Raw genomic sequence first — 25,423 nt, 5'->3', positions numbered from 1 at the left:
GAAACAATCAGCAAAGCTGGATACTGACCCTTACACAAAAGGTTGACAAATGACAAGTTTCCTTGAGATCCATGGTATTGAAGTGTTATCATGGCTAAGTAACAGCCCTGATATGAATCCAGTAGAGAACGTATGGGCTATTTAAGTCAGAGATGAAGAAAAAGACCATAACAAACAAGCAGCAACTGACTGAAGAACTAATTTCAGCTTGGGCGCTCAATGCTTCTATGACTGAACATTGTCATGAACTTATTCGCTCTGTGCCTCAATGAGGTAAGTACTTGATAATGGCCAAAGGGTCATTCACAAAATATTAGAATATTTTCTCATATAACATGAATAATATTGTTTCATAATGTATACTCTTATTGTGTTATATGGCAAAACAATAAAAAACACTGATTTCTATTAATTTGGCAGCACTGTAGATGAGCTAATAAACTGCTGTTTGAGAAAATAGAGATCCTGAATTACAAGTAGGCACAAATTTAAGATTATACAAAACTATATTATAAGACAGCAGAAGTGAACTGTTAATTTTAGTTATGTGTTGAGGGCTGTAGGAAACAAACCAGTGTTGCACTACCTCTAGAACTACTAGTTAAACAGATTGAAGTCATCTGTTTCTTAAGACAACATTGATAAGCATTTCTTTGGAAAGAAGTATTTTAAGTTCCATTTTGTTCTCATAGCTGAAAATAAAATACTTCGTGCTAAATAATGCTGAATATGTATGCCCCTAATTTCTCAAACTGATACATTTTAAGTTACCTTCTGTCCTTATTACTGTAAATAAAATACTTAACTGTAAATTATGATAAAAATCTGTACTAACGTTGCTAAGACTGACCTTTTGTGTGTGTGTTTGCATTGATCAGTCTATATATAAAATACAGATGTGTTTGTGTCTGTATATATAATCAACATAGGTATGTATCTGTATATCTATTATATCTGTGAGTGTATGTATTATTTATATACATCTATATGCATATGCACATACCCACAAAAGTTGCATTTTAGATTTCATGTGAGTAACTGCATATTTTACAGAAGGCTAGTAAAATAAAAGAAGAGCAGGCTTAAGGGACATTGATATATAAAATTTTAACCATGTCCTTCTGTTCTCAAAACCACAGTGCCATCTGATTCACATTAAACTTTTTATCTCACAGAGTTCAGTGCTTAGTATTTTAGATTGCGGGCAACATTTTTTAAGACTCATTCCCTGCCTTCTTAATTAGAATGACTAAAATGAGCTATTTATTCCTTGTAGCATGTGTATTGTATAGATAAAATTACTGTGTGTTCTATAAAGTGTTCCTGCTTTCTTCAGCACTAGCTTTCTGGCATGCTGAAATGCCGAATCATCCTGAGTCATTCTGTCAACTACGGAAATCCCATATTTACAGCAGCAGTGTGAAGTTGATAATACCTTGCTGCACATTTATTTCAAAAGACTTTGCATTGATGCCAAGGGAATAGCAGTGAATTGGGATTCTTGTTCATTAATGTTAGGGGTATCGATTACTTTTTTCAGGAAGCCCCCTGTTTCTTTCTACCCCCCACCCACAAACACACAAAAGTTAAACAATTTGTAGAATTTGCAATCTGGATAATGTTGCTTAGTAAACTAGCTTGGGTGAGAAAATAGCATGCAGCTTTTTGAGGATGATAAAAAATAAAGAAATACACCAGAGCCACAGGGGGCTTCCCCATTTAGTACAGGCTTAATAATACATGGATAAGGCATTTATTTACCATAGCAGCATCACAGAACTAGTAGATCCACGGTGGTGGTGCTGCGGTAGCTTTGTTGCCTCACAGTAAGACGCTGTCCGGTTCGATTCTCAGCTAGAGCGTCTTCTGCGTGGAGACATGCGTGAATGGGCGTACCTTTGTTGAAGGTTGTGCGTCAGGGCTGGCAACTCAGCACTTAAAAATCAGCTGCCAATCATTAGCGGACCGGAGTTCCACTGTGGCGACCCCTAACCGGGAAAAGCCGAAAAACACACGCACAGCAGCATCACAGAACTACACTGGTTGTGTTCCAGATTATTTAATGTGAATACATAAGAATGTTCTCTTAATGTAGTGTCACATGTGCTCTTCTTTAATATTCCACCCACTTATCATTCCTGCAGTTGCAGTTTAAACCTTCCCACCAGTTATCTCTCTATAACACATTATGCTGGTGTCTTGGGAATTCTTTCTTCCATCCATCTCTGTCCTCTTACACTATTTTTGTTTCCAAAATAATCACAATGTGTCCCCACAAGCATTCTGTGTATTTAAATTCCCCCATCAGCCATCCTCTTCTTCCCATGGCTGCTGTTAAGTAAGTAATCTCCCTTCCTTCCATTGGGTTTGTGAAAATAGTATAGGTTCAGAGAGTGTCACCAACCATTTGTGCAAATACTAGTCATTTTAGGTTACCCGCCCACCTCCCTGACATTTTTTTGTAATGTGTACATTTCCTGTCTCTAGAGCAGTCTTCTCCCAGACCCCATTTCCCAGCTATGGACGATGTGTGCATGTGACCTGTTTAGTGGCATAGAGCAAGAAGGCCCTGACTGTAAATCAAGGTTATTTAAATTTAACTAGTCCATAGGTGTTTACTAGGCTAATGACCACAAGGACCTTTTTAAGCCTAGCCATGCATCCCAAATCTCCGACAAGTTCTCATACCCTTGATAAGTGTAAGCATGGGCCTAGGAGATGAACCATTTACATATTACCTCTGTCCATTAGAGACATAGGTGCCAAACTAGGGATGAATTTCTGGTGAGGTGGAGGGGTAGAGAAGCATGCATTCTTCCACAATCCCTGAAAGGAGGGATGATGATGCAGTGGCACATCTTGGGGGAGCTTTCTGTTCAACAAACTTGGTGGTAACCTTTGTAGTGAGTGTGCAGGGCCATGCACTCTCAAAGGATGGGCATTATGGGCCTTCCTAGTGACATAAGTAGCTCATCTTCCTGGCAAGGGGTGGGGTTAGGATCAGTGTAAATGTCCTCATAGTCGAGAAGCTAGTAAGAACAAAAAAAATACCACCATGGCTGCATAGATCTTTAGCCACGCTTGTACCTTTGATGGGTATCTCCCCCATTACAAAGGAACAAAAGGGCAAAGAATAGTAGGGGGAGCTTGATAGCAAGCTAAAAATTATCTAGCAAAATAATGCACGTGCCTATCTAGGCTAGCCATCCTCCTATATGCCGGCCCTAACTGTTTTTGGCCATTTTCTTTCCAGTGATCATTTAGCTCTACTCTTATTAGTCCATTCATTCCTCTGTTCTACCAACACTGTGACTATGGCTTAGTAAGCCATCAGGTGTCTTGAATTTGCATAGCCATTGTATAATTAGGGACCAAAACATGATATTGTCATTTATACATATAAAACAACAAATCTGTGTGTCTGTATTCTAGGACACAAAAAGAGAGGCAAGAATCAGAGATTGCATCCCCCATCCAGTAGATGTAGAAGATTTTATTCTCTGTATTTAACACCTTGACTGTGCTGATGAGAAATCACAGTGAAGTCCCCGCTACATGGATCTACACTGTTATGCTTTGCTGGAGTGCAGTGTCCTCTTTGGCAGGCTCAAACACCCCCAAGTTACTTTGCATGAGTTGCATTTGCGGGCCTTCCCCTCAAAAGCAGGAAGCTTTCACCATTCTTCCTGGGATAGGTGGGCCAACCATGACCATTCACTCCCAAGTATTCCTTGAGGTCTCCTCCAGTAGTGGACCATTAATTTAGTAGTAGGTGGTTTTGGGTATAGTCTTAGCAAAAGCTTTCAAGTTATACTACTGACCTGGTAACCCTGGTTCAACCCCAAATTCTAAAGCAGTATATGCAAGTGTCTGCTACACATGTGCCTTGTTCCTTTTCATGAATGGAAAATCTGCTGGTGCCTAGTGTTTTACCCCCCCATGTCCTCATTTTAAGTTTGAAATTTTCATTTTTTTTGGTCTAGAGTTGCCTAACCCTTCCCCCATCGTGGTTCCATGCTGAAAATCTGAAAATTATTCTCATTTCAGGGGTAGGGATTGTTTTCTGCCCCGATCTTTAGTATCTTTAATGTTGACTGTTAATGCCTATGAGGGAGTGCTCTGTGCAGATGTGCTCTGTTGTGCTAAACTTTTCATAAATAAGAGATTCACGAATTAGCCACTTATTCATTGCATGTTATAATTTTCATTCCATTGGTCTGGCATGCTGTGTATGTGTCATAAATGTTGCGTTTGCTTGCACTGCCCAAGCAAATTCAGACCAGCACAATACAGTGGTGAGGCTCAAGTGGAACCATACACCATAAACACCAGGAGGTGCACTGAGCTCTCCCTCACATGTATGCATGTATATTAGGAGAGGGCAGAGCGTGAAAGCAGTGCCATGTGCAATGAACAGACGTTGCTGCAGCGGCTTGTCATACACAGTATGACAACATAACAGTGGAACCAGTGGTACACTATTAGTGGTTCTCTAATGTGGCACAAATGTTAGCATAGCACAATGGAATGCCCGTTAGTGTTCTTTGTCGCAATGCATTGTCTTTCACATTGACATGTTGTCTTATTGCGAGCTGCAGTTTGCAGGCTGAGACGTCTAAAAATCCACACACCACAAAAATAAGGGCTGCCAGGAGTCACTGATGAATAACTTGGCTCCACAAAAAAGTTGTATTTTTCACTCCAAATAAATGCCTACAATATGCACACGTTTTCGTCATTCAACAGACTTCTTCAGACAGAAATGGTATATTCAGTGATGGTCATTGCTTTTTTAATTTTCCTCACAATCAAATGTCAGAGATGTGCACAGGATGTCATTATAGTTTGTGTTGGGGCTGGAACAGTGGAATTATTGCTTCTTTTACTTTCCTCACGGACGTCAGAGATGTTCAAAGAAGGTTACTATATCTTGAGTAGCGGCACTGTACTGTAGGTGGATCTCTCAACAGATGTCCCAAAGTCAGCAGTGTGCTTCTGTCTTCCTTGATTCTTAAGCATTGCTGTTGTAAAAGCAGAGTTGTAGGTTTACTCGATCACTTCTTCAGTTATTCATCTTTCTCAGCTACATTCTCTCTGCCACTACTCAAGCTATAGTAACCTTCTTTGAACATCTCTGACGTCCGTGAGGAAAGTAAAATAAGCAATGATACCACTGTTCCAGCCCCAACACAAACTATAATGACATCCTGTGCACATCTCTGACATTTTATTGTGAGGAAAATTAAAAAAGCAATGACCATCATTGAATATACCATTTCTGTCTGAAGAAGTCTGTTGAAGGACGAAAATGTATGTGTATTGTAGGCGTTTATCTGTGTTTGGAGTGAAAAATAAAACTTTTTTGTGGAGCCAAGTTTTTCATCAGTGACTCCTGGCAGCCCTTATTTTTGTGGTTTTGGTCGTATTTCGAAGGCTGTGTCTTCTTTACTTCTTGGATAAAAATCCACACACACATTAACGCACACCGCTATTGTATAGGTTTATACCATTTGTTCATAGATCATAGGTAAGTACTTGGCTAGCTGCACTTGTGGGCCATTTTAAGCCTAGAAAATTTCCTTTACATAAGTGAGAATTAAGATCTGTACCTTGAGTTTGCGAGGTAAACACCTTAATCATTACGCCAATCCCCAACAACTGAGTAGTAAAGCATAAAGGGATATGTTATTGTATAATAGCATTACCCCTGGCTGATTCAAAGCATACGTAAAAAACAAGTGTTTTAACCTCCTACAACTCTTATTACACACTAGCACACAAGCTTGAAGTGACTTTGAGTTTTCATAAAGCAGTGAAAATAACATTATTATGAAAACTCAACACTGTTGTTGTTTGTCTTTCGGCTTTTTCCCAGTAATGGGTCACCACAGCAGAACTCCGGTCCGCGACTGACAGTAGATTTTTACGAAATGCCAGCTCGACGACCAACCTTCAATGAAGGCACGCCCATTTACCCACGCATGTCTTTCAAACGCTACCCAACCACAGGGAGGACATGCAGACTCCACACAGAAGGCCCTCCCAAGCCAAGCCAAGAATCGAACAGGAGAACTTCTTGCTGTGAGGTAACAACGCTACCTCTGTACCACCGCGGCATATATGAAAACTGAACACTGTACACTCTTATTATTCAATGCGATCACTGTAACTGTGACTTATTAACCAATCAGGTGTCTTGAATTTACATAGTCAATGTATAATTGGGGAACAGCACATGATACTGTGTTCCTTAATACAGGTTGTCATTTTACAGAGGTTGGGTACTAGCTGCCCACCATGCATACATCACTTCAGCCTCAGGAATATGTATGCATACTACAGAGCTGAGTAATGTATGCTTGCAGTGTGTGAATGTCCCATTTCTGGTGTGTGTGTCTTGATGAAGCAGGATCATTTCCACTCTCCTTCCATGAGATAAGCAGCCATAAGCTTCTCAGTCTTGTAATCCACTCCCCCTCCCACTAGTCTGCCCTGCAGCCCCTGGGCTCAGTCTGGTCTTCTAGTTTAACAGCAGGGTACCAGATTCATTTCCAAGCATATTTGCACCAGTAAATGCCCCTTTGTTGTGTATATACAACAGAGATTCTTAGTAGATCAAGAGAGTAAAACATTTACAGTAAAGCAAAGATTGTGAGTCATGTGTGAATGACTTGAATTTTGTGTGTCACTAGAGTTTGTAATGCTTTGTAAACCACTACTTCATAACTTGAACCAGTCTGCTAGGTTGAAGGAATTAAAAACTAAAACTTGGGCATAGCTGTAGGGTGGCTGGAAACCCTGAGTCATATTTTGAAATTTGAAGTATGGTATAATTTTTGATGAAGGGTCTCATGCCCGTTCACTCTGCCAGTTTTATATATGATTCTTGAGTGTCGGAGATGCAGTTGACTGGCTATTTCCTGTTACTGCTATTTTAGTTTTGGATGTATTTTACTCACTCCTGCCAAAGTGTTACTCATTGTAAGAGAGAAAAGTCAACAATACAGCTAAATTATTTTCTATGATCTGAATAAGGAGACCACATTAGGGAGGAAATTAGTCCACAGACTGATTCAGTGCAGTAAATGTATGTACTTCATCATCTTCATCTGATTAACAAAATTACTTTTTAGGATGAAGATTTTTGTGACATTCATATGTTGCTGCTGTGCTGTCTTGTAACAGGGCGTTACTCACGTTTTTTTGCTGTGCCAAAATACTTATAAACAGCTGTATACTGTCATGTAGTACTTGATTTTTATTGCTGTGGTTTCTGAGGCCAGACAGCTAAGACCAGCATGCACTGTACGTTATCTCACTTCCACAGCTTTTCTCATGCATCACTGCTTACTAGATAACGTTGCTTCCTTTCATTAAACAGTAGTTTATTACCTTATGTAACACTGTGCAGAATCCTCAACAAACCATGCTGTATGAGATGAAATGTGATGAGTTGTAGTGTTCATGTTTTCCATGTTGTACTTCTGCTTTTCTAATGGCATTAGCTTTGATATGAGAATATTCTGTGTAACCATAACTTTGTGAAGAGAACAATGACTTTGTGTTTTTACTTATTATAACTTATACGCAGCCAGTCATGATGTACTGTGTTCTCCCTACTCTAACAACATTTAGATCAAGTTCATAAAAACCCAGTTTAAGCACAACTTAGACAAGTGAATGGGGACTAGGAAATTTACACCAGGCTTGGCACCCATGTCCCTTATGGACAGAGGTAGCTTATAAATGCCTGGCCCTCAATGTCCTATTTAGATGCAGGACATCATTATTCTTTGAGAGAAAACTTGGCTAGGCTTAGAAAGACCCCTTAGGTCTTTAGCCCCCTAGTAACATTCTATGAATCTATGAATGAATCTATGTTCTGAGTGTACAGCCAAGGCCATACCTCTGCCATATTTTGCTTTGTGGTCTAGAGGTTACACCTCTCCACATTCAGTTGATTTTTTTTTTGCCTTTCAAATCTTCCAGTGATGTTTTATCAAGCTTTACAAATGTTCTTCTTACAAGTTAAGTGACAGTGATGGTTGCCATCTTGAAATCACTGGTAATAGTGATGCACCATGTCAGGGAGAGTGACATTTGCCATCTGGACACCACTGGTAATAGTGATACACCATGGCAGGGACAGTGACATTTAGCATCTTGACACTACTGGTAATAGTGATACACCATGACCATGGCAGGAAGTCCCCACCATTGCCCACTTCTGTCAATTACAGACCCTCACAGTGGGTATTACCCATGACTCCGCCCCAATATACAATGGCATTATTTAAAAAAGAAATCTTGTACATTTCTTAAATAACTCCCATTCTGTAATATAAACTCATTTATTTTCTGTGTTTGCATTGGTTCAAATCACTGTTAGCAGCTTCAGAGTGTCCTGCACATGTGACCAGCTGTTAAAATAAAGGTGCATTTGAAATAAGTGCACTTAATGCATTCTATGCTGCAGTTGAATGGCTACTTTCAGATTGTAAAACAGCAGGACTTTAATGCCCTGGAGATGTGTTTAGTCATTTAAACAGCAACGGAGTAAGTTTCAATCATTTGCATTATTTTGTTGGAGAAACTGTTGTACATAAAAATATATTCAATTCAGTTTTGTTCATTATCAGTGATTACAATGTCAGCACACATGATCTGTTTTTCTGTAGATATCCTAATCTCTGCCTCATTGCTGCTGCTAAATTTATTTGTAAGGGAAATCAAGCTTGTCTCCCAAGTGGAGTCCAGTATTCTTCGTTTTGGATGGAAAACTTTTCCCACTGTATGATTTGTTTTTTAGTAACCACTGGTGTTTTCTAGGCAGAGCTATTAAGAAAACTACAGAAACCTTGACTTTTTTACTAGATGGGGTCTGTAGGGGTACTGTGTGACTCAACTAATGAAATATACAAGTACGAAGAAATGCTGATGTAACTTTTTTCCATTTTACAGAAAAGTTGTACAATTCCTCTGGGCCTGAGTTAAGACGGTCCCTCTTCTCATTAAAGCAGCTATTTCAGGTAAGGCTACAAAGCCATCTTTTTTACTGTGTATTAGTTATGATTTCCTTTTTCCATACAGATGAGAGTAACTTAAAAGCCTGTGATCATGACCAAGGAAAATCATTTAAAGCAGTGACTTCCAGTGGAAACAGAAAGTGATGATATAATTTTTTTTCTAAACAGAGATTGCTAAAATAAGTATATGATTATTCTGTGAGAAATGGGAGTGATTTGATACAGCTATAATCTGTTACTACATTTCTTGAAACTTGACCAAATGGAGGAGTCTTTTGCCTTGTCATTTTAATTCTGCAGATAAAGTGCTATATGGAAAGCTTTACTTATTAGGCAATGTGTTTACCTAGAAAAACTTTGGGGTTGCTGAGATGCTGTTGAATGCTGGAAGGAGTTGCAGTGTGTATTTTCCTGGCAACACTTGGTTTAAGAGCTGTAAGTGGGACTAGCTGATAAAAAAAATTCAGGCAGCCCCCACAGCTTTTGCTAGGTGTTGAAGTAGCGACCTAAAGAGTAGAGCAGACTGCTTAATGGTATGCTTCAGGAAGTAGGAGTCGATGGTCAGTTAACGACATTCACTTTCTTGTAGATTGAGAAAAGGAACAACGGGAAAGCGAACTTGTAATTCCTTTAATAGCTCTTTAATTCAGTGTCAGAATGTTGAGATATGATCTGGTAAATACAGCTAAGGGACAACTTAAAATGTAAATGTACGCTGGACGCACTTTGTAATGTTATGTTTAGAACTATCATTGCCTTGACCACTCAGTAGTACTGTTCAAGAACTAGGTTCAGGTATGAATCACTCTGATATACCTATGTAGTAAGTGATGGTTTAATAAAGATGTTTCTAGTTTGAAAAAAGAAAAAGGCAGGAATTGAATACTTTATGTAATATTGCTTAGATTATATGATATATAGCAATATATGTGAAGTGCAGTGTTTATGTAAATATAGTTTGATTTACTTTTATATAAATGTAAGTTTGCCTATGTCACAGGTGCTAATTCAATAAAGGTGCATGAAAAAAAAAGAATCAATGTGCCATGCAGAAAGAAACATCACTGCACAATCCTGCAAGATAGGCTGAAATCCACATATAATGAGTGCAAATAATACTTCAATTTCATGTCAGTGATGAAGGGGCATGTCAAATACCAAGGAGCAGCAGATCCCTTATGGTAAAGGATATTGTAGAGAAAACCTGCATAATTGGAAGAAAACATAAAGTGGCCATGAGTGAGTACAGATGACCTCAGCCAGCCCTCCAGCAGCAGTTGTACTGATTCAGAAATGCTAAGCCATGTTATCACCCATCGGATCTCTGGACAGATGGAAGGAGACTGCAAGTGCTGGGAGGACATGTGTCCTAACTGCATTGGCTGGATCATCACCATAATAACTTGGGAGTGGGGGCATTCACTGGATGCAACCACACAAGTGCTGTCATCATTGTATGTGGTAATGTGTTCAGACTCTGGAAGATAGCAGCGGAGATGTTTATGGATCTCTCTCCCCATTGTATCCCACATTAGATTTCATCTAAGCTACCTGCCTTTACTAATTAAGTCCTGACATCCAGTTTAATTATTGTTAATACACTCAAGATGTACATTGCACTGCTGAACTCCTGTGGGGGTATGCATGCATTCATGAGTTTGGTTTGAAATTGAATCCAGCCCCCCCACACACACACTAAGCATGAGCCTCTTCCTACCCCATACGGCTTTTGTCTAGCACACACATACCTTGTCTGGTAGGATTTGTCATGCAGTTACTCATGCATGAACTTACCCATAGTTTGCGGAGTAATGGAACTTTTGGTTCTCTTTTAACTTCTGGATCTGTTGTGGATTTAGAGGATTTCAGGGCTTTGTTTCTGAGATGGATGTGTTTTTTCCCTTTTCACTGATTTTTGCCTGGATGACTGCTTCTTTGGGATGTTGTCAGAATGATGAGCCGAATTTTGGATTAGCCCTTTGACCATGTTCCCTCTCCAGGCATCTTGTCAAGTTTTTGAGAGAGAACATCTAAGTATCTTTGAGCCATCCCTTCCTTGGGGCCGGTCAATGGGGATTCTTTTGGAGCAACCTGGAGGCATCTTTATTCTGCCATGCCAGCCCTCAACATGTCAGCACCTTTTGCAAGCTGCTACCAGAGTGGATAAACATCCCACTGAGCATCCCTTTGCTGAGTGCTATATGATCCAGTCTTTTTGAAGTGACGTAGATGCCACAGAGACCCCAACACATTTGCCATCTCACCACTGAACTTTTGTTCTGGAGCTTTTGAAAAGTTGTGGCTAGAGGGTCATCTCCTCTGCTGTTTTGGAGGATAGAGAACTCTTCTATTTATTTTACCATTTTCTGTACCATTATTCCAGGTGTGCCAGGTTTGGAAGACACTAAAAAAAAGACCAGAGGCTCTTCTTGAATCTGAAGTTAGACTTCTCTGAACTCTTGTTCCTTGCCTCTTCAGTGGGATACCTTGTGTCCTGCTGTACCTTTGTCAGTACAAGGACTGTGCACTCAGATGTGAGCCTGAGCAGGGTGGACTGGCTTGCATGGCTAAAATCATGTTCCCTTAACCTAGGATCTGGCAAACTAACTCCTGAATACATGTGTTCTAGGGATAGGCTATTCAGTTAGCTTGCCCAGGACTTGGTTGATGATCCTTTGAAGAGAGACAGGCCCTAACACCACTTTTACCATTTTGTGTTCTAGACCAGACAGCCTAAGAAGAAAAGGCATCCATGTATGAGGAAAGCATTTAGGCATTATACTCTCTTGTTGTCACAATTTAAAAATATTGACTACCGTTGTGGGCTTACAACACTACTGACTATGGCCTGGGACTGTCTGTGGTTTGGGGTGTTCTTATCCGTGTTTAGCCTAGCTTAGAAAAATATCACAAGAGCCCCGTGTGTTATGGACATTGTCACTTTGAGGCATGTCCTAGAGCTTAGTGGTCATCCCTCAGAGTCAATGGCACTATTGGTACATGCTTGGATACCAAGTTGCCCTAGTGCAAGGAGGGGGCCTTGGTTCCTTCTTCTGACTTTTTGTGGTCCCATACAGGGAGCTTGGTGTCATCAGTTAGCACGTCTTATGCATGTGTGTTTGGATGATCAGACTGCAGGCTGTTATGCACTTTCTTCAGGCTAGGAGAGAATGGGGTCAAGATGCATTTGGTACATGAGTATCTTGAGACTACACCGAAGAATCCTCCTGCTGATGCTGCGTGGCCACTGCTTCCTTTGAAAGTATGGTATTTGGACTTTTCCTAAGACCCAGAGACTTCACTAAAGTGTTGACATTGTAGATAAAGCCTTCCAGGAGAAGGGCTTTCTGGTGTTCCCTTACTGGGAAGACTGAATCTTGGTAGCCCTATACAGGAGACTCTTTGGAGTGGATCCTGGTGTTGGAGTTTTCATGTCTGCATTTCTGAGGAATCACAAAAAGTAGAAGTCATCCTCCTTCAGGACAGAGTTAGACACTGTCCAGTGTTGGTCATAATTGCCCTGGAGAAGGCTCAGGAGTTCATGACCTTACCTTTCTGAGTGAGGGTGCCTGTTTTTATGAAAGGCCTGATGGTGGCCGTGACTTTCATGGTGTACTTTTCACCCATGAATATGAGGACACTAGCACTGCAGTGCATTGTGAGGTGTCAGAAGCTTCAGAACTACAGTGTGGTGTTAGAATTGCTTTTGACATTGGACCCTTCTTGTTGGATATCGAAGTGGTAAACCATCTCTACCAGTTTGTTGACAGTTTTTTTGTTCCTGTAGCTGAACTTGTCACAGATCTTAAAAACTGGTGCTTCTCTAATAGGCTGGGGGGGCCCTCCTGGACCACAACATGTAGGGAATATGGTATCCCCATCAACTAGATCATCTTTGGCAAGGTTCTCCTGGCTGTTAAAGCTTGAGAGAAACAGCTGCTTCCGCTGGTCTCTCTCTTCACCTAGTCAAACAACTAGTCCATTGTAGGGTGTCTACCAGGCTGCATGACTATTGTTTGACACTTTTAAATTAAATGTGAACAATAAAGTGCTGTTTACATGTATAATGGTCTGACAGTTTTGGACAAAGTTTTAAGGCTCTGAGCTGGTATATCCTGTTTGATATTCTCAGTCACTCTTTTATTACTGTGTGACTTGAGCAAGTCACATAACTGGTAGTTTGCTCAGGTCAGCAGTAAAAAAAAAAAAAAAAAAAAAAAAAGGCCTAGTTGGTTGGGTTTACCATGAATGAAAGAAAAGAAATTTGCTGCACCTATTTTTCTCACTGCATACATGCCCCTCAACAAGGTGTGCACTTTCGCACTTCTTCCTCAGACTAAGGAGGATTTTCTGGGGTACCATAGTAACAGAATTAGTGTGCATGTGCACACAGTTGCTCTTCAGTGTTTGTATTTTGAGTGTGAAATTAATAATTATCTTGCTATATAGGCTCAAGTTTGACCCTCTTGTGCTGGGCAGCAGTGCTCATGTGGCACTGAGGCATAAACAGAGCATTCATCTCTCAGTGGTTCAGATTATGGGGGATGTGAACAAATGGACAGTTATTCTGAAGGTTTCAAGCCTGTCCTGCAGCTCTAGATTCATATACTATGACTGGATGGGATCTTCCAGAAGTGGGAGACTCTGAGGATCAACATGTTTGCACTTGGGAGAATGTAATCACTGCCTTCTTCTACTCCAGGTAACATGGCAGGATATAGACAGTGGTTGAGGGTACTGTCTCCTCTCTGGTGCAGGAGCTTCTGATCTACCTTTTTGCTGTTCTTGCTGATTCCACACCTCACAGGTAACGTGACTGTCAGGTTTGTCCATATACTGTGTGTGTGTGTGTGTGTGTGTGTGTGTGTGTGTGTGTGTGTGTGTGTGTGTGTGTGTGTGTGTTTGTGAGTGTGTGACAACTGGCTCCACCTGCACCTTAAGGCTTGGTTGCAGATAGACTTGTGCCTTTTTATTGAGGCATCTGGGAGCCTGTCACTTGGCAAGCTTATGTTGCTAAGTGGAATATGTTTTCTGTGTGGGTGGGATAGTACACACTACCTCCCCTTGACTAATTTTGCAGGTGATTCTGACCTAGCTTCAGCACCTGTGTCATCTGGACCTCAGCTATTCCACAGTCAGTATGCATTTTCCTGCCTTTTCTTCCCATCATATCCACACTGAGCACAGAATTGTGGCCTTGCCATCAACTGGTCAGTTAGTTCCTTAAGAGGGAGTGCTTCATACCCACCCCATTCCCTTGAGTCCAGAACTTGGGGGGACTAAGCTTCTCCTTTTGCTATTTGATAAATCTAACGGATGCAGTTTCGCTAAAGTATAGTGCAAATATGCATGGTACACCTTTATACACACACAAAAAAGAGACAGAAGCTTTGCATGTCTATTTACAAATTTCACTTCTTTGAAAACATTATGTGCAGGAAACCATTTCTTAGCTTTCACAGTGATATAGTGTCCTTTAAGTTGAACCTGTGCTTCCTTTTGAAATTGTTCTGGAGGTGTCCCTGAAACAGTTTGTCAACCACCAGCCCCCCAGCTTTATTTTGCAGCAGCAGAAACTTAAAAGGGGGGGTCTTCACTGGACAGACTGACCAGCAGTTTGTATTCTTTGCTACAGGGAGGGAGGTCTTCACTGTTGCAGTTAAATACTAAGTGGATCTTCCACTCAAAACGACTGGCAGAACGTCACATTCTTTAATAAATCCACAAAGTAATGATTTTCATTACTTTCTGGATTTAATAAAGGTGACTTTCTGCCGTCATTTTGAGTGGTTCTTCCTGCAGCCCTATTTGAGGTTTTTACTTGGTGTGCAGTGTTGAGGGCTGGTGTCTCCTATTTTATCACTAAGTGGATTTTCAATTGCATTCTCTTTTCCATAAGTTGGCCAACTACCATCGGCAATTGCTGCATTCTAAATTCACTTTACTGAATGAAAAGGATGCCTCCAGTGATTGCTTCAGAAATGCCTCTGATGCAGGTATTTGTACCATGGCCAGTTAATCTTTAGTGCAGAATAGTAACCAGTAATGAGTCTCAGCCACAACTCAGGTATTCAGTCTGGTTTTCAGAAGTCAGTCATCCAGGACTCTCCCTTCTGATCTCTGGCTTTGGAAACTTCTTTAGTTCCTTCCAACCTGCTGGTACTGTTTGGATTCTGCCCAACTTAAGATCCATTAAAGAAGGTCCACAGTTTTATTCATTATAGATGTGGTCTTATCAAATCCCTTGACTAATAAGTGTCTTCATAATTGTTCAGCAGTACCCTCCCAGTAACCCCTTTAAATGAGTGGCCTTGTCTTCATCTGTTGCTGTTAGAATTGTCTGCAATTCATGCAGATGATCTGATTATCAGTTATTTTGTATTAATACGGCGTGAGATCGATGTTGTTACTTCTTAAGTTGTTAAGTGCTCACTAGTGGCTAGAACAAGCCAGCAGATTTCTGATCCATGTTGTGATCTAGAACCACAGTATGAATTGGATCGGTACACAGATACCCCTGGTCATGGGATATTGCTGAATTCCAAATGGTAAAGTATTATCCAAACTAGGATCCATCAAGGAGGAATCACTTACAGTTTTTTTAAAGTATCAGTAGATCTCTGTTCCAGTCGGTTGCAGAAGTACACCTTTTCATTCCCATAAGTTGTGTGACCTTAGAGTTGGAATATGAGTGGCAAGGGCATAGAGTGTTATAGAGGGGCTAGCCTCCCACAAAAGAGGTGGTGCTAGGAATAGGTTTGTTAGTATAGTGTTTGAAGTACGTTGAAGTTTCTGTGATGTAGGCAGTACTTTACGAGACTTCATTAATGCCTGCCTGAGTTAATAGACATGCTATATTTTTCTTGTGATTTGATATGTACTATTCATAATTGTTACACGTTAGACAAAAATGCATCTGTTTTGGTAAATGTAAATGATCGACTGATTTACAAGTGGCAAAATATACCAAATGCAGAATGCATTAAGTATAATAAAAATTTTCTGTTTCTTAATATGCTGGACTACATTTGATGTGGTCTGCATTTGGTGTCAAGTTGCATTGGCTTTTTTGATCTTGGCAGTTCTTGGTTTTGGAAAAGCAGTTTCAACAATTTAAGTTTTGTCGTTCAACTTTGGTAGGATCTGTTATTTCCATTTCCTACTTAAGGATGGACTTGAATAGCATTTCTGGGATTTGTTTAAAACACCTCTTTTGGGTCATTACGTTACCCCAGCTAACAAACATAAAAATGTGAATAAGAATATAGCAATAACCCACGCCTGGGTGTGGGTAATGCTGGATTTACCCACGGTTGGTGTGGTTTGGTCATGAGGCGAAGCCCGAGTGGTCAAGCAAAGACAACCGTGGGTAAATCCAGCATTACCCACACCCAGAAGTGGTTATTATTATTATAATGACATTATTTAAGAAAAAAATAATTACTTTTCTTAAATAATGGCATTGTATAATGCCTCCTTGCTGCCCTTCTGCAGCTGTCTGGTATTCTGCAGCAGTTCTGATGTACTGCGCATGCGTATGCCTATGCAGTACATCAGAGCTGAGGGCAAAAGCAACGGAGAAAGCAAGATCTCTGTTGCTTTTTTACAAACTGTTTCGCTATGTTAAATGGGTTTAACATAGCGAGACAGCTTTAAAAAAGCAACAGAGATTCTCTGTTGCTTTTTTTTAAAGCTGTCTCGCTATGTTAAACCCATTTAACATAGCAAAACAGTTTGTAAAATGCAACGGAGAATCTCCGTTGCTTTTTTTAAAGCTATCTCACTATGTTAAACCCATTTAACATAGTGAGACAGTTTTGAAAAAAGCAAAGGAGAAAGAAAGATCCCCGTTGCTTTTTACAAATAGTTTCGCTATGTTAAATGGGTCTAACAGAGCGAGACAGCTTTAAAAAAGCAACGGAGATTCTCCGTTGCTTTTTTTAAAGCTGTCTCGCTGTGTTAAACTCATTTAACATAGAGAGACAGTGTGAAGCAACGGAGATCTTGCCGTTGCTGTAAAAAAAAAAAAAAGAGTTATAGTAATGGAAAAAGTCCGGGCGACCGGACCTTTTTCCATTACTATAACTCTGATTTACAACGTGCACGCTGACCAATCGGCGTGCACGTTTTTGAATATTAATGGGGGGGTCATTGTATAATGAAAAATTATCTCCTGCCTAGAAGACCACCAAAGTATGTTTTTTTTAAAACGGAACCAAGATTTAACATCAGTTTTATAATTACAGCCACTAGTTTTTGGAAATAGGGGTTGAAGGGTGAGGTAGCTCGAAATGCTTGTCAAATTCAGTATTTATTTAACATTCTTTAATTGGAATAGAGCACTAATCTGGTGGACCGTTTTCAGGCCTAGCTAGACTTGCATTAGACAAGGAAAGGGCTTAGTCTTGCTTTCATTTCCTGAGAGCTTTAAATCGCTTGGTGTCAACACCACACATTTGAGAGACTTCTGCTTTAATACTATGCCATATTTGGCAGAATAAGTAAAATACATTGCTAAATTGCACTTCTAATGTACAGTTTAAGAAGGTTGCTGTTGTATTTTATAATTGTTGTGACTCTGCACTTCAAATCATTGTAAAGGGACCCTGAAATTCACGGTTTGTTACGGATTTCTTCATTTTGTGAGCATATATTCTTGCACATTTTGCTACAGCAGAGTTGATTTTACATTAAGAAGGATTAGGTTTGCACTCTAGCAGCAGTGGAGAGTAGTCTGATCTTATTCTGAGTTTGAGAATCACTCGTCAGTTTTAAGTGTAATTTGTTGATTGGGCAGTGATCCATTTTTATTTTATTCAGTTTTCTGGGCTTGCATAATGTTGGTGCATTTGCATAGCTCAGAGCTATATTTCCAGAGAGCTTCCAATTGTTACTGTCCATGCCACACATTTGCGAATGTTCTGCTGATTCAGTCATGTGCCATTCTCTTCAGATAAGTATAACTCTTACTAAACTGCACTTCTATTTACATTTTAAGAGGGCTATTGTTATATTTTCTTGCTGTGCCTCTGCACTTAAAATAATTTTTAAAGAATTCCTGAAATTTACTATACTTTTTTGCTGATTTCTGCACTTTGTACGCATTCCTTAGGGAGTGGTTTACTGCAATTGCATGTTGGTTACTGTATTTCTGTACTTTTTGCTACAATACAGTTGATTTTGCATTAAGAAACATTAAGGCTACACTCTAGTTACATTGGAGAGTAGTCTGATCTTATTCTGAGCTTGAGATTCACTTTAGTCTGCTTCAAGTGTAATTTGGTGATTGAGCAGAGGGCTATTTTGTCAGTTTCTGGGCCTCTGTAAAGTGTGTTTGTGAGATGCTGTTGATTGAGCAGTGAGGTTCCACAGTGCCCTATGTAGACAGACACTTTGAATTGAAATTCTTGGTATAATTTGAAATCTCCCCAGTGCTAAGTTGAGCATAGAGCCTTAGTCTTTTGGAGTCTATACTCTTGCAGCATGCTAGCTAGCAGCTCTATACTGCTCTTGTACCATCCACTTGTAAAACACATAAATAGGATCTGTAACTATGGATATGCGCTATCCTATTTCCGCAGCCAACTTGGTGGATTTGAACATCCTGAGACAATGTAGTAATTGTCTGATGTATACTGATAATCACTTAGTTCTAAAGCAAACTAATATGCTATGCAAGAGATGTAGTTACACAATGTCTGTGGAGACGAGGCTGTCACTTAACACCATAAATACCAAACCGGTTGTCAGTAACACACAGTACACACACCATAGAATGCATGGATGAGATTCGAGGCTCACATATGCTGAGGCTCTTAGATGTAATGGTTCCAAGTGGCAAAGGCTTCCCAGATGCTGCACTTATGGTAAGCACCCTCATAAGCAATCTACAAAAATGACCACCACCATGACAACTATGAACCACATCACAAGGTGTCTCAACCCTTAAGTCTATAAAGCATACTACCACACAGCCCAATAATTTTGTCATAGGAGACTCCATTTTGAAAGACGCAGATGTCCCACTTCCACAGACTGAATAATGAGAGTCAGTCAGTTGCTTATCAAGTGCTAGGATCCTCCAGCAAACGTAATCACTCAGGTCATTGAACCACAGCTATCAGTATGGCTCATAGTCCATGTGGGTGTAAACAACCTGAGACAAACTTCCTTGGACTTTATGAAGAGAGACATACTGGAGCTCTCACTGTGTCCCAGGCCAGTATGAGTCTAGTTGGATGATGCCACTATATGAACAGAAGTTAATTGACTATGATAATTGGTTTAGCTGATAGTGTAATTAAAGGGGTGGTACAATATTTGTCTGCCTGGGAGCATATGGTTGACAGTCACACTACTTTGACAGTGATGGTCTTCACCTGTCCTTACTGGCTTTCAAATGTTGATTAAAACTTTGTCCACCCTTTAGTGCCTATTTTAGAGCGTCATCCTGATAGATTTTCTGACATAGCTAAAATGACCCAGGATAATATAAAGGTGTTACTGCTCAATGACAGAAGCTGAAACAAGAAATTCCACTCCCTCCATGCTCTCCTCACAATGGAGAATATAGTTTTTTGTGCAGTTATTGAGTCATGGTTTATAGCTACACAGAGCATCCTAGAAGTGCAGGGCTTTAATACCTTACACTTTTAGACCATTTACTTCACAGGAAAGCACAATGGTGGAATCATCTCAAATTGCATCAAACAAAAACATAGCTCAATATTGATCTAAAAGTATGGCATGCTTGAGCTTCTACACATCCAACTTATCATCAGCAAAGTCCCTTACCATATCTTGGCAAGCTATAGATCTCCCCCTGACCCATGAAGCCCATGCTACATACTTCAATGTACTGGAGACTCTCCCCATTCAACTCGGTACCATATTCATGGGTGAATTCAACTACCCAGTACAGCCTGGGATTCATACACAACCTCAGATGTGCAGGCCCAGAGATTCCTGGACTTTATTGACTTTATTAACACAAACTCTCTGGACCAGCTGGTGTGTACACCCACTAGGGGCACTGACATCTTTCACTGGTCCGCACAAACATGGGGGAACTTTTTACCCCACCCCCCATGTAATGTCCCCACTAGCCAGGTTGGACCATAAGGTTGCCTCCTTTGAAATAAAAAAATTAAACTTGCAACCCCAGCTAACCCAACTTGTGGCTACCTTCCTACTTTTAAACAACACCCTAGCAAACTCTGAAAACACAGCTGAAAACACAGCTGCCTATGCAGTACTTTTCACAGAAACCTTGTACAGTCATATAACTGGCTACACAGAGACAGCTGTATATGTCTTAAAGAACCATAGGGTAGCATCAAAAAAAGTAGTCACCCTGGAGGAATCCTGCAATCAATAGGTTGTATAACAAAAGAAAGAAAATTATGTCCAAAAGTAGGAAGGGCTGTGTCCAGTAAGCTAATAATGCCTTCATCATTCTAAACAAGCAACTTAGGGCACTAATAAAATCTAACAGTGACAAATTTGAGGTACAGATTGCCTCCCAGGTAAAGGGCAGTCATGAGGCTTTCTTCAGCTATGTTCGCAAAGGCAACACAACAATGTGCCAAACTAATTGTGAATGGAGCCACCTACACTGAGCCAGAGGACATGAGAAATCTACAGGCTTACAAATTTAGTTCCAATTCTGCCCTTTCTCTTCCCAGTCATCCCTCAGGGAAATAACTTCAACCATAACTCCCCAGCTATCACGAGGGAGCAGCTCCTCAGTACACTATCTAAGGGCAGTAACACAGCATCAGTGGGCCCCAGTAGTATACCCAGATGCCTTTTAACTAACATATGGAGCATGACCTATTAGGCTGACTAGAATCTCTATTCATCTACAGCCTCCAGACTGACTTGGTATCAGTCAAATGTAGAACAGTAACTGTTTTTCCTCTGCATCAGGTGGGCCGTCTGTGGACCCAGGCAACTACAGACCTATAGCTCTGACTAGACTTTTTCCATGGCTTTGCATATGAGACATCGTGGAAGTTATAAATAATGACATAAGAAACTGATAAGACAATGGATCCAACCCAGTTTGGTTTCATCAAGGATATTTCATACCTACTGCACTTGGTGGACATCCATGAGAAGATCGCTAAAGCCATGGATGAGGGCAAAATAGTACACACTTCCTACTTGACTTGGCCAAAGTATTCAACATAATACCTCACTCCAGCATTATAGATAATCTCACTAAAGTAGACATAAATCCATATGTCACCTGATGGATAGCTAGCTGGCTGTCCGATAGGACCTAAGAATTTAGGCTAGGGGAGGCTACTAATACAAAGAGGTCAGTCATTAGCAGAGTTCCTCAGGGCTCAGTGCAGGGGCCTCTCCTTTTTGTCATGTACTTCTCTGGAGTAAAATCCAATGAAAGACGGCCCCTGGCTGATCAAGTTTGCAGATGAATGCAAACCAGATGTAGTCATCAAATCTTCTAAAGGCACAAATACCCTTCATTAAGGCTTGACACAGACAAATAACTGGTGCCAGATTCATGGTATAAACTTCAAAGCAAAGAAATGTGTAATAGAATCCTTTGGAAAGATGTCCACCATGGAAATTACCACATTGATAATACGCCCCTTAGAGTAGACCTAGTGGTGAGGGATCTGGGAATGCATGTAGACTGTAACTTGGCCTTTGACCATCATGTGCCTGTAGTGATGAGAAAATCTTTCTATGTTGCACAACTTATAAGCAAAGGTATGTCATCTAGGTCCAAGAATGTTATTGTTTTGCTGTACTTAGCCCTCATCCAACAAGTCATTGAGGACAACACACCCATTGGTATGTATCTAGCCAGGCGTTTGCAACAACTTCATGGTTCACAGTGCCTCACGATAATGATGTCCAAGAGCATTCACGTTCTTACAGGAATGATTGCATAACTGTGAAGCACATTCTAAAACTGATACCAGCTTTGTAAGTATAACAGCTGCTGAAAGGATGACGTACTTGTCACTACCTGCTTAATCTAGGACTCTTGCACAATAATTATAACCATCATCCCATTCAGAAAAGCTCCATGAAGTATCTTCTAGGGCAGTAGCTGTTTTGTTTTATTTTTGTGGGTGTAGTCCTTTGCTCCTTTGAGAAATGCATGCCATGAAGCTAGGCTGGACAATTGTCAGAATGATCTTAATTGTTTTAACTACTAATTAGCTAATGTTGTACTAATTACTGCTAATACTAATTGTAATACTAGCTTTGCAGTTCACATTACCTTGTGTCTGTTGCCCAAGTCTTGATCATACATTATAATGCAAAGCCTTCTGACAGCTCTGCTAAAATTTTTCATTTATCTGTATGTATTGACTTTCTTATTATATCTACTTTCTGTGTAGCAAAATATAGATTTACTGTGATTTATGTACCTAAAATCCCCAGTGAACCTAAAAAAAAAAAAAAAAGTGCAGCTTTGTGACATTAAGTTGCTAGAAAAATGACTGTCAATTCCAGGATAAGGTTTATGAAGCCATTATTTATTTCCCTAATAATTGATTTACATTGCTTTTATTTACAGTAGCGCAAGTTCATAGCTCCGTTTTCTTGTGTGTGGTTTACTGCTCTCCCACATACATTTGGGTGGGACTACATTTAGTTGGTCATATTTACTTATTTTTTTGGTTGCTGTTATTTACTTATTTGCTTTCATTTACCAGTAGCGGCAAAGAAAAACTTAAGCTCTGAAGGGTGTGGCACAAAGTGTTTCATTTTAACTGCTGCACCTAGAAGCTGTGTGTACTACGTAACCGTAAGAACAGGTGTCAAATCATAACTTGTCAACTCTTCACTTTTGAGTTTAGTTTCTTAAAATTATTTTTTGAAACAGACTCTTGGATCATAATAGAGAATAAAGCCTGTAATGCCTTTACACCAGTTTGCGTGAACTATCATTGGAAGGAAAATTGTCATTTGCTTACCAAATATATTTTATAAAAAGTCAAAACTAAGAGAATTCTTTGTAAAAACATCCACATTACTATTTGTTTTAATACTTATAAAAGGTAAACCTTCATTTTTTTACTAGCGAAGCTGTTTTATTTCTATCTCCTTTTGCATTTTCTGTGCTTTTATCCCATTCCTGTCCATGTTTTTTGTGCTATCAGTGTGTTTCAACTAGTGTGTTTCATCTCAGGTTGCAGCCTGAATTGTACTTCTCCATTGCTGTTGTGAAATAAAGTTTTGTTTTTAAATGTTGCAATCGTGTTACTGCTACCTGATGATTTTGTTTTCACATAACTTCATAAGTTTAACTATTCATGTTTTATTTTTAATTTCAATTGCCGTAGAATCTTTCTGTACTGTTGCTGAAGCTTTTTTTCCTTGTGCTGCTACTGAAAAATGGGAAGAACTTTTCATTTACCAGAGACAGATGAACAGATAAGTAGGATAAACTGATGGTTTAATATTAGAGAATGGGCAAACTACATCAGCACCCTGATTGGGGAACAAACGTTCTTCAGCAGGATATTATTGTACAAGTAATGCCCGCTGAAAAACGAGTCCGCGACTTCATGGTAACATATCAAGCTGCCATGGAGCTTGGACTGAAAAAACCCAACAGTCGTCATTATTTTACTCTCACTAAGTAGTGCTTCTGCTGTTTGGTGAGTGTAAAATATATTTAAAAAAAAAAGAAAACTGAAAAAAGTGTGTGTGTGTATGGATGCATGTGAGTGAAAGCAAGAATGATCGAGCAGTTATTTTACACTCGCTGATCCTTGCTTTTGCTGTTTAGCAAGTGTAAAATCTAAGTATAACAGAAAAAAGTGTGTGTGTGTGTGTGTGTGTGTGTGTGTGTGAAAGCGTACATGAAAGTGACGTGTGTGAGGGAGAGAGAGTGAAAAGTGAAAACGATCCAACACAGGCAGCAGCAGTCAAGAGGTTTATGTACCTCTCACCTCTTACATAAATTAACTGAATAAAACGTAAAATAAAGGGGGAACAAAGGCTCAAAACAGGAACATGTTCCCATTTAAAAAATCACTATGTTGCTGCAATAATAGGACTTGTGTTAGCATGCATTTTCTGAAGTACAGGTACTCTCAACCTTTTAGCTCAGTAAATGTGGATAAAGCCTGCAATAAAGGGGAGCAAAGACTACAAAATAAGGAAAGATTTTAAATGTTATACCGTAAAACTCCACTTCCAATGATGAGCGGACAAGTGATCTGCTTTGGCGACCCCTAACTGGGAAAAGCCGAAAGAAGAAGAAGATAGTTAAAAAAAATTAAAAAGTAAGTTAAATAACAAGATTTGTGTTAACATGAATTTTTTGAAGAAAATAGTCTGAAAGTCAAATGTATGTCATTATTTAGTGACTTCAATACCCAGTGACTGGCAAGAAACCATTTTAGCAGGATTGGACCAAAAAGTTAAGCAAATATCTAGATATTTTTTTTAAAAATGATATATTTTAAATGTAAAATGCTTCCTCTAACACCATTTACAGATACTACAGGAACTTTGAAACATTAGGCAGAGGAACTATTGTACACCCAAAATATATTAAAAAAAAATATTGTAATAAAAAAATTTTAAAATGGGCGGCTACGGTGGTGCAGCACTTAGCATTGTCACCTCACAACAAGTGGTTCTCCAGTTCGATCCTCTGCTGGGGTTCCTTTTGTGCGGAATCTGCATGTCCTCTCTCTGGTCGCGTAGGTTTCCTCCAAGTGCTCCGGTTTCCTTCCACATAGGTGGATTGGACACTCTAAATTGGCCCTAAGCATGAGTGCGTATGTGTGTGTGCCTTCCGTGGAAGGTTGGGTGCCGGGCTGGCAACCACAGCCAGCCTTAGGCATAGGCGAACTAGGTGACCGCCTAGAGCACCGTTTTTATTTATTTTAATTAACAAAGTTTGCGCTCTTCTTTCCGCCCTGCTGAAGTATAACCGGAAGCTGGAACTATGGGGGATGGAGATGAGCACCCTCCCACTTACAGCTGCAGGTTGGCCAGGACAGTTTAAAAAAAAAATGTTACTTTGCAGTTAGAGAGTCTGCTATAAGGAGGAACGTGCGTGCTTCAAGGCACACTTGGGCATTTTGTTTAGAAAGGTTCTGTTCCCCTCCTTCCCTCTGCTTGGTTTGAGAAAAGTAAGCAACGGTAAGTTCAGCAACAGCGCCAATCAGCACATCCAGGGTGTAACTCACTCTAATGCCTCTGTTTGAAGTGAAAACAGTGAACAATAAATACGCAGGTTGCAGAAACTGAGAGAAGAACTCAGTTTCTGTATTATTCAACATACAATGAATTTTTTTTCATGCTCGCTAATCATATAAACATTTGTTATTCCAGAATGCACAATCCACCTACTGAATGCCTTTGAAATGTGGGAGGAAACCCACATGACCACAGGG

At 39.9% G+C, this 25,423-nt stretch overlaps 1 protein-coding gene across 8 annotated transcripts in view; it reads left to right on the top strand.

Moving 5' to 3' along the window:
* The window catches only part of FHOD1 (formin homology 2 domain containing 1), a 1,546,190-nt gene that overhangs the window by 710,902 nt on the left and 809,865 nt on the right, over positions 1-25,423 (top strand). For all 8 annotated transcript variants that reach the window (XM_044081394.1, XM_044081392.1, XM_044081391.1 and 5 more), the window contains exon 4: positions 8,962-9,029. In XM_044081394.1, the coding sequence (XP_043937329.1) occupies positions 8,962-9,029 (68 nt within the window). The remainder of the gene's footprint in view (positions 1-8,961; positions 9,030-25,423) is intronic.

This window comes from Protopterus annectens, chromosome 8.part0 (genome assembly GCF_019279795.1).
Source record: "Protopterus annectens isolate FY-2018-M chromosome 8.part0, PAN1.0, whole genome shotgun sequence".
NCBI lineage: Eukaryota > Metazoa > Chordata > Ceratodontiformes > Protopteridae > Protopterus > Protopterus annectens.
The sequence above is the reverse complement of the archived record's forward strand: the minus strand, read 5'-3'. Positions and strand labels throughout refer to the sequence as shown.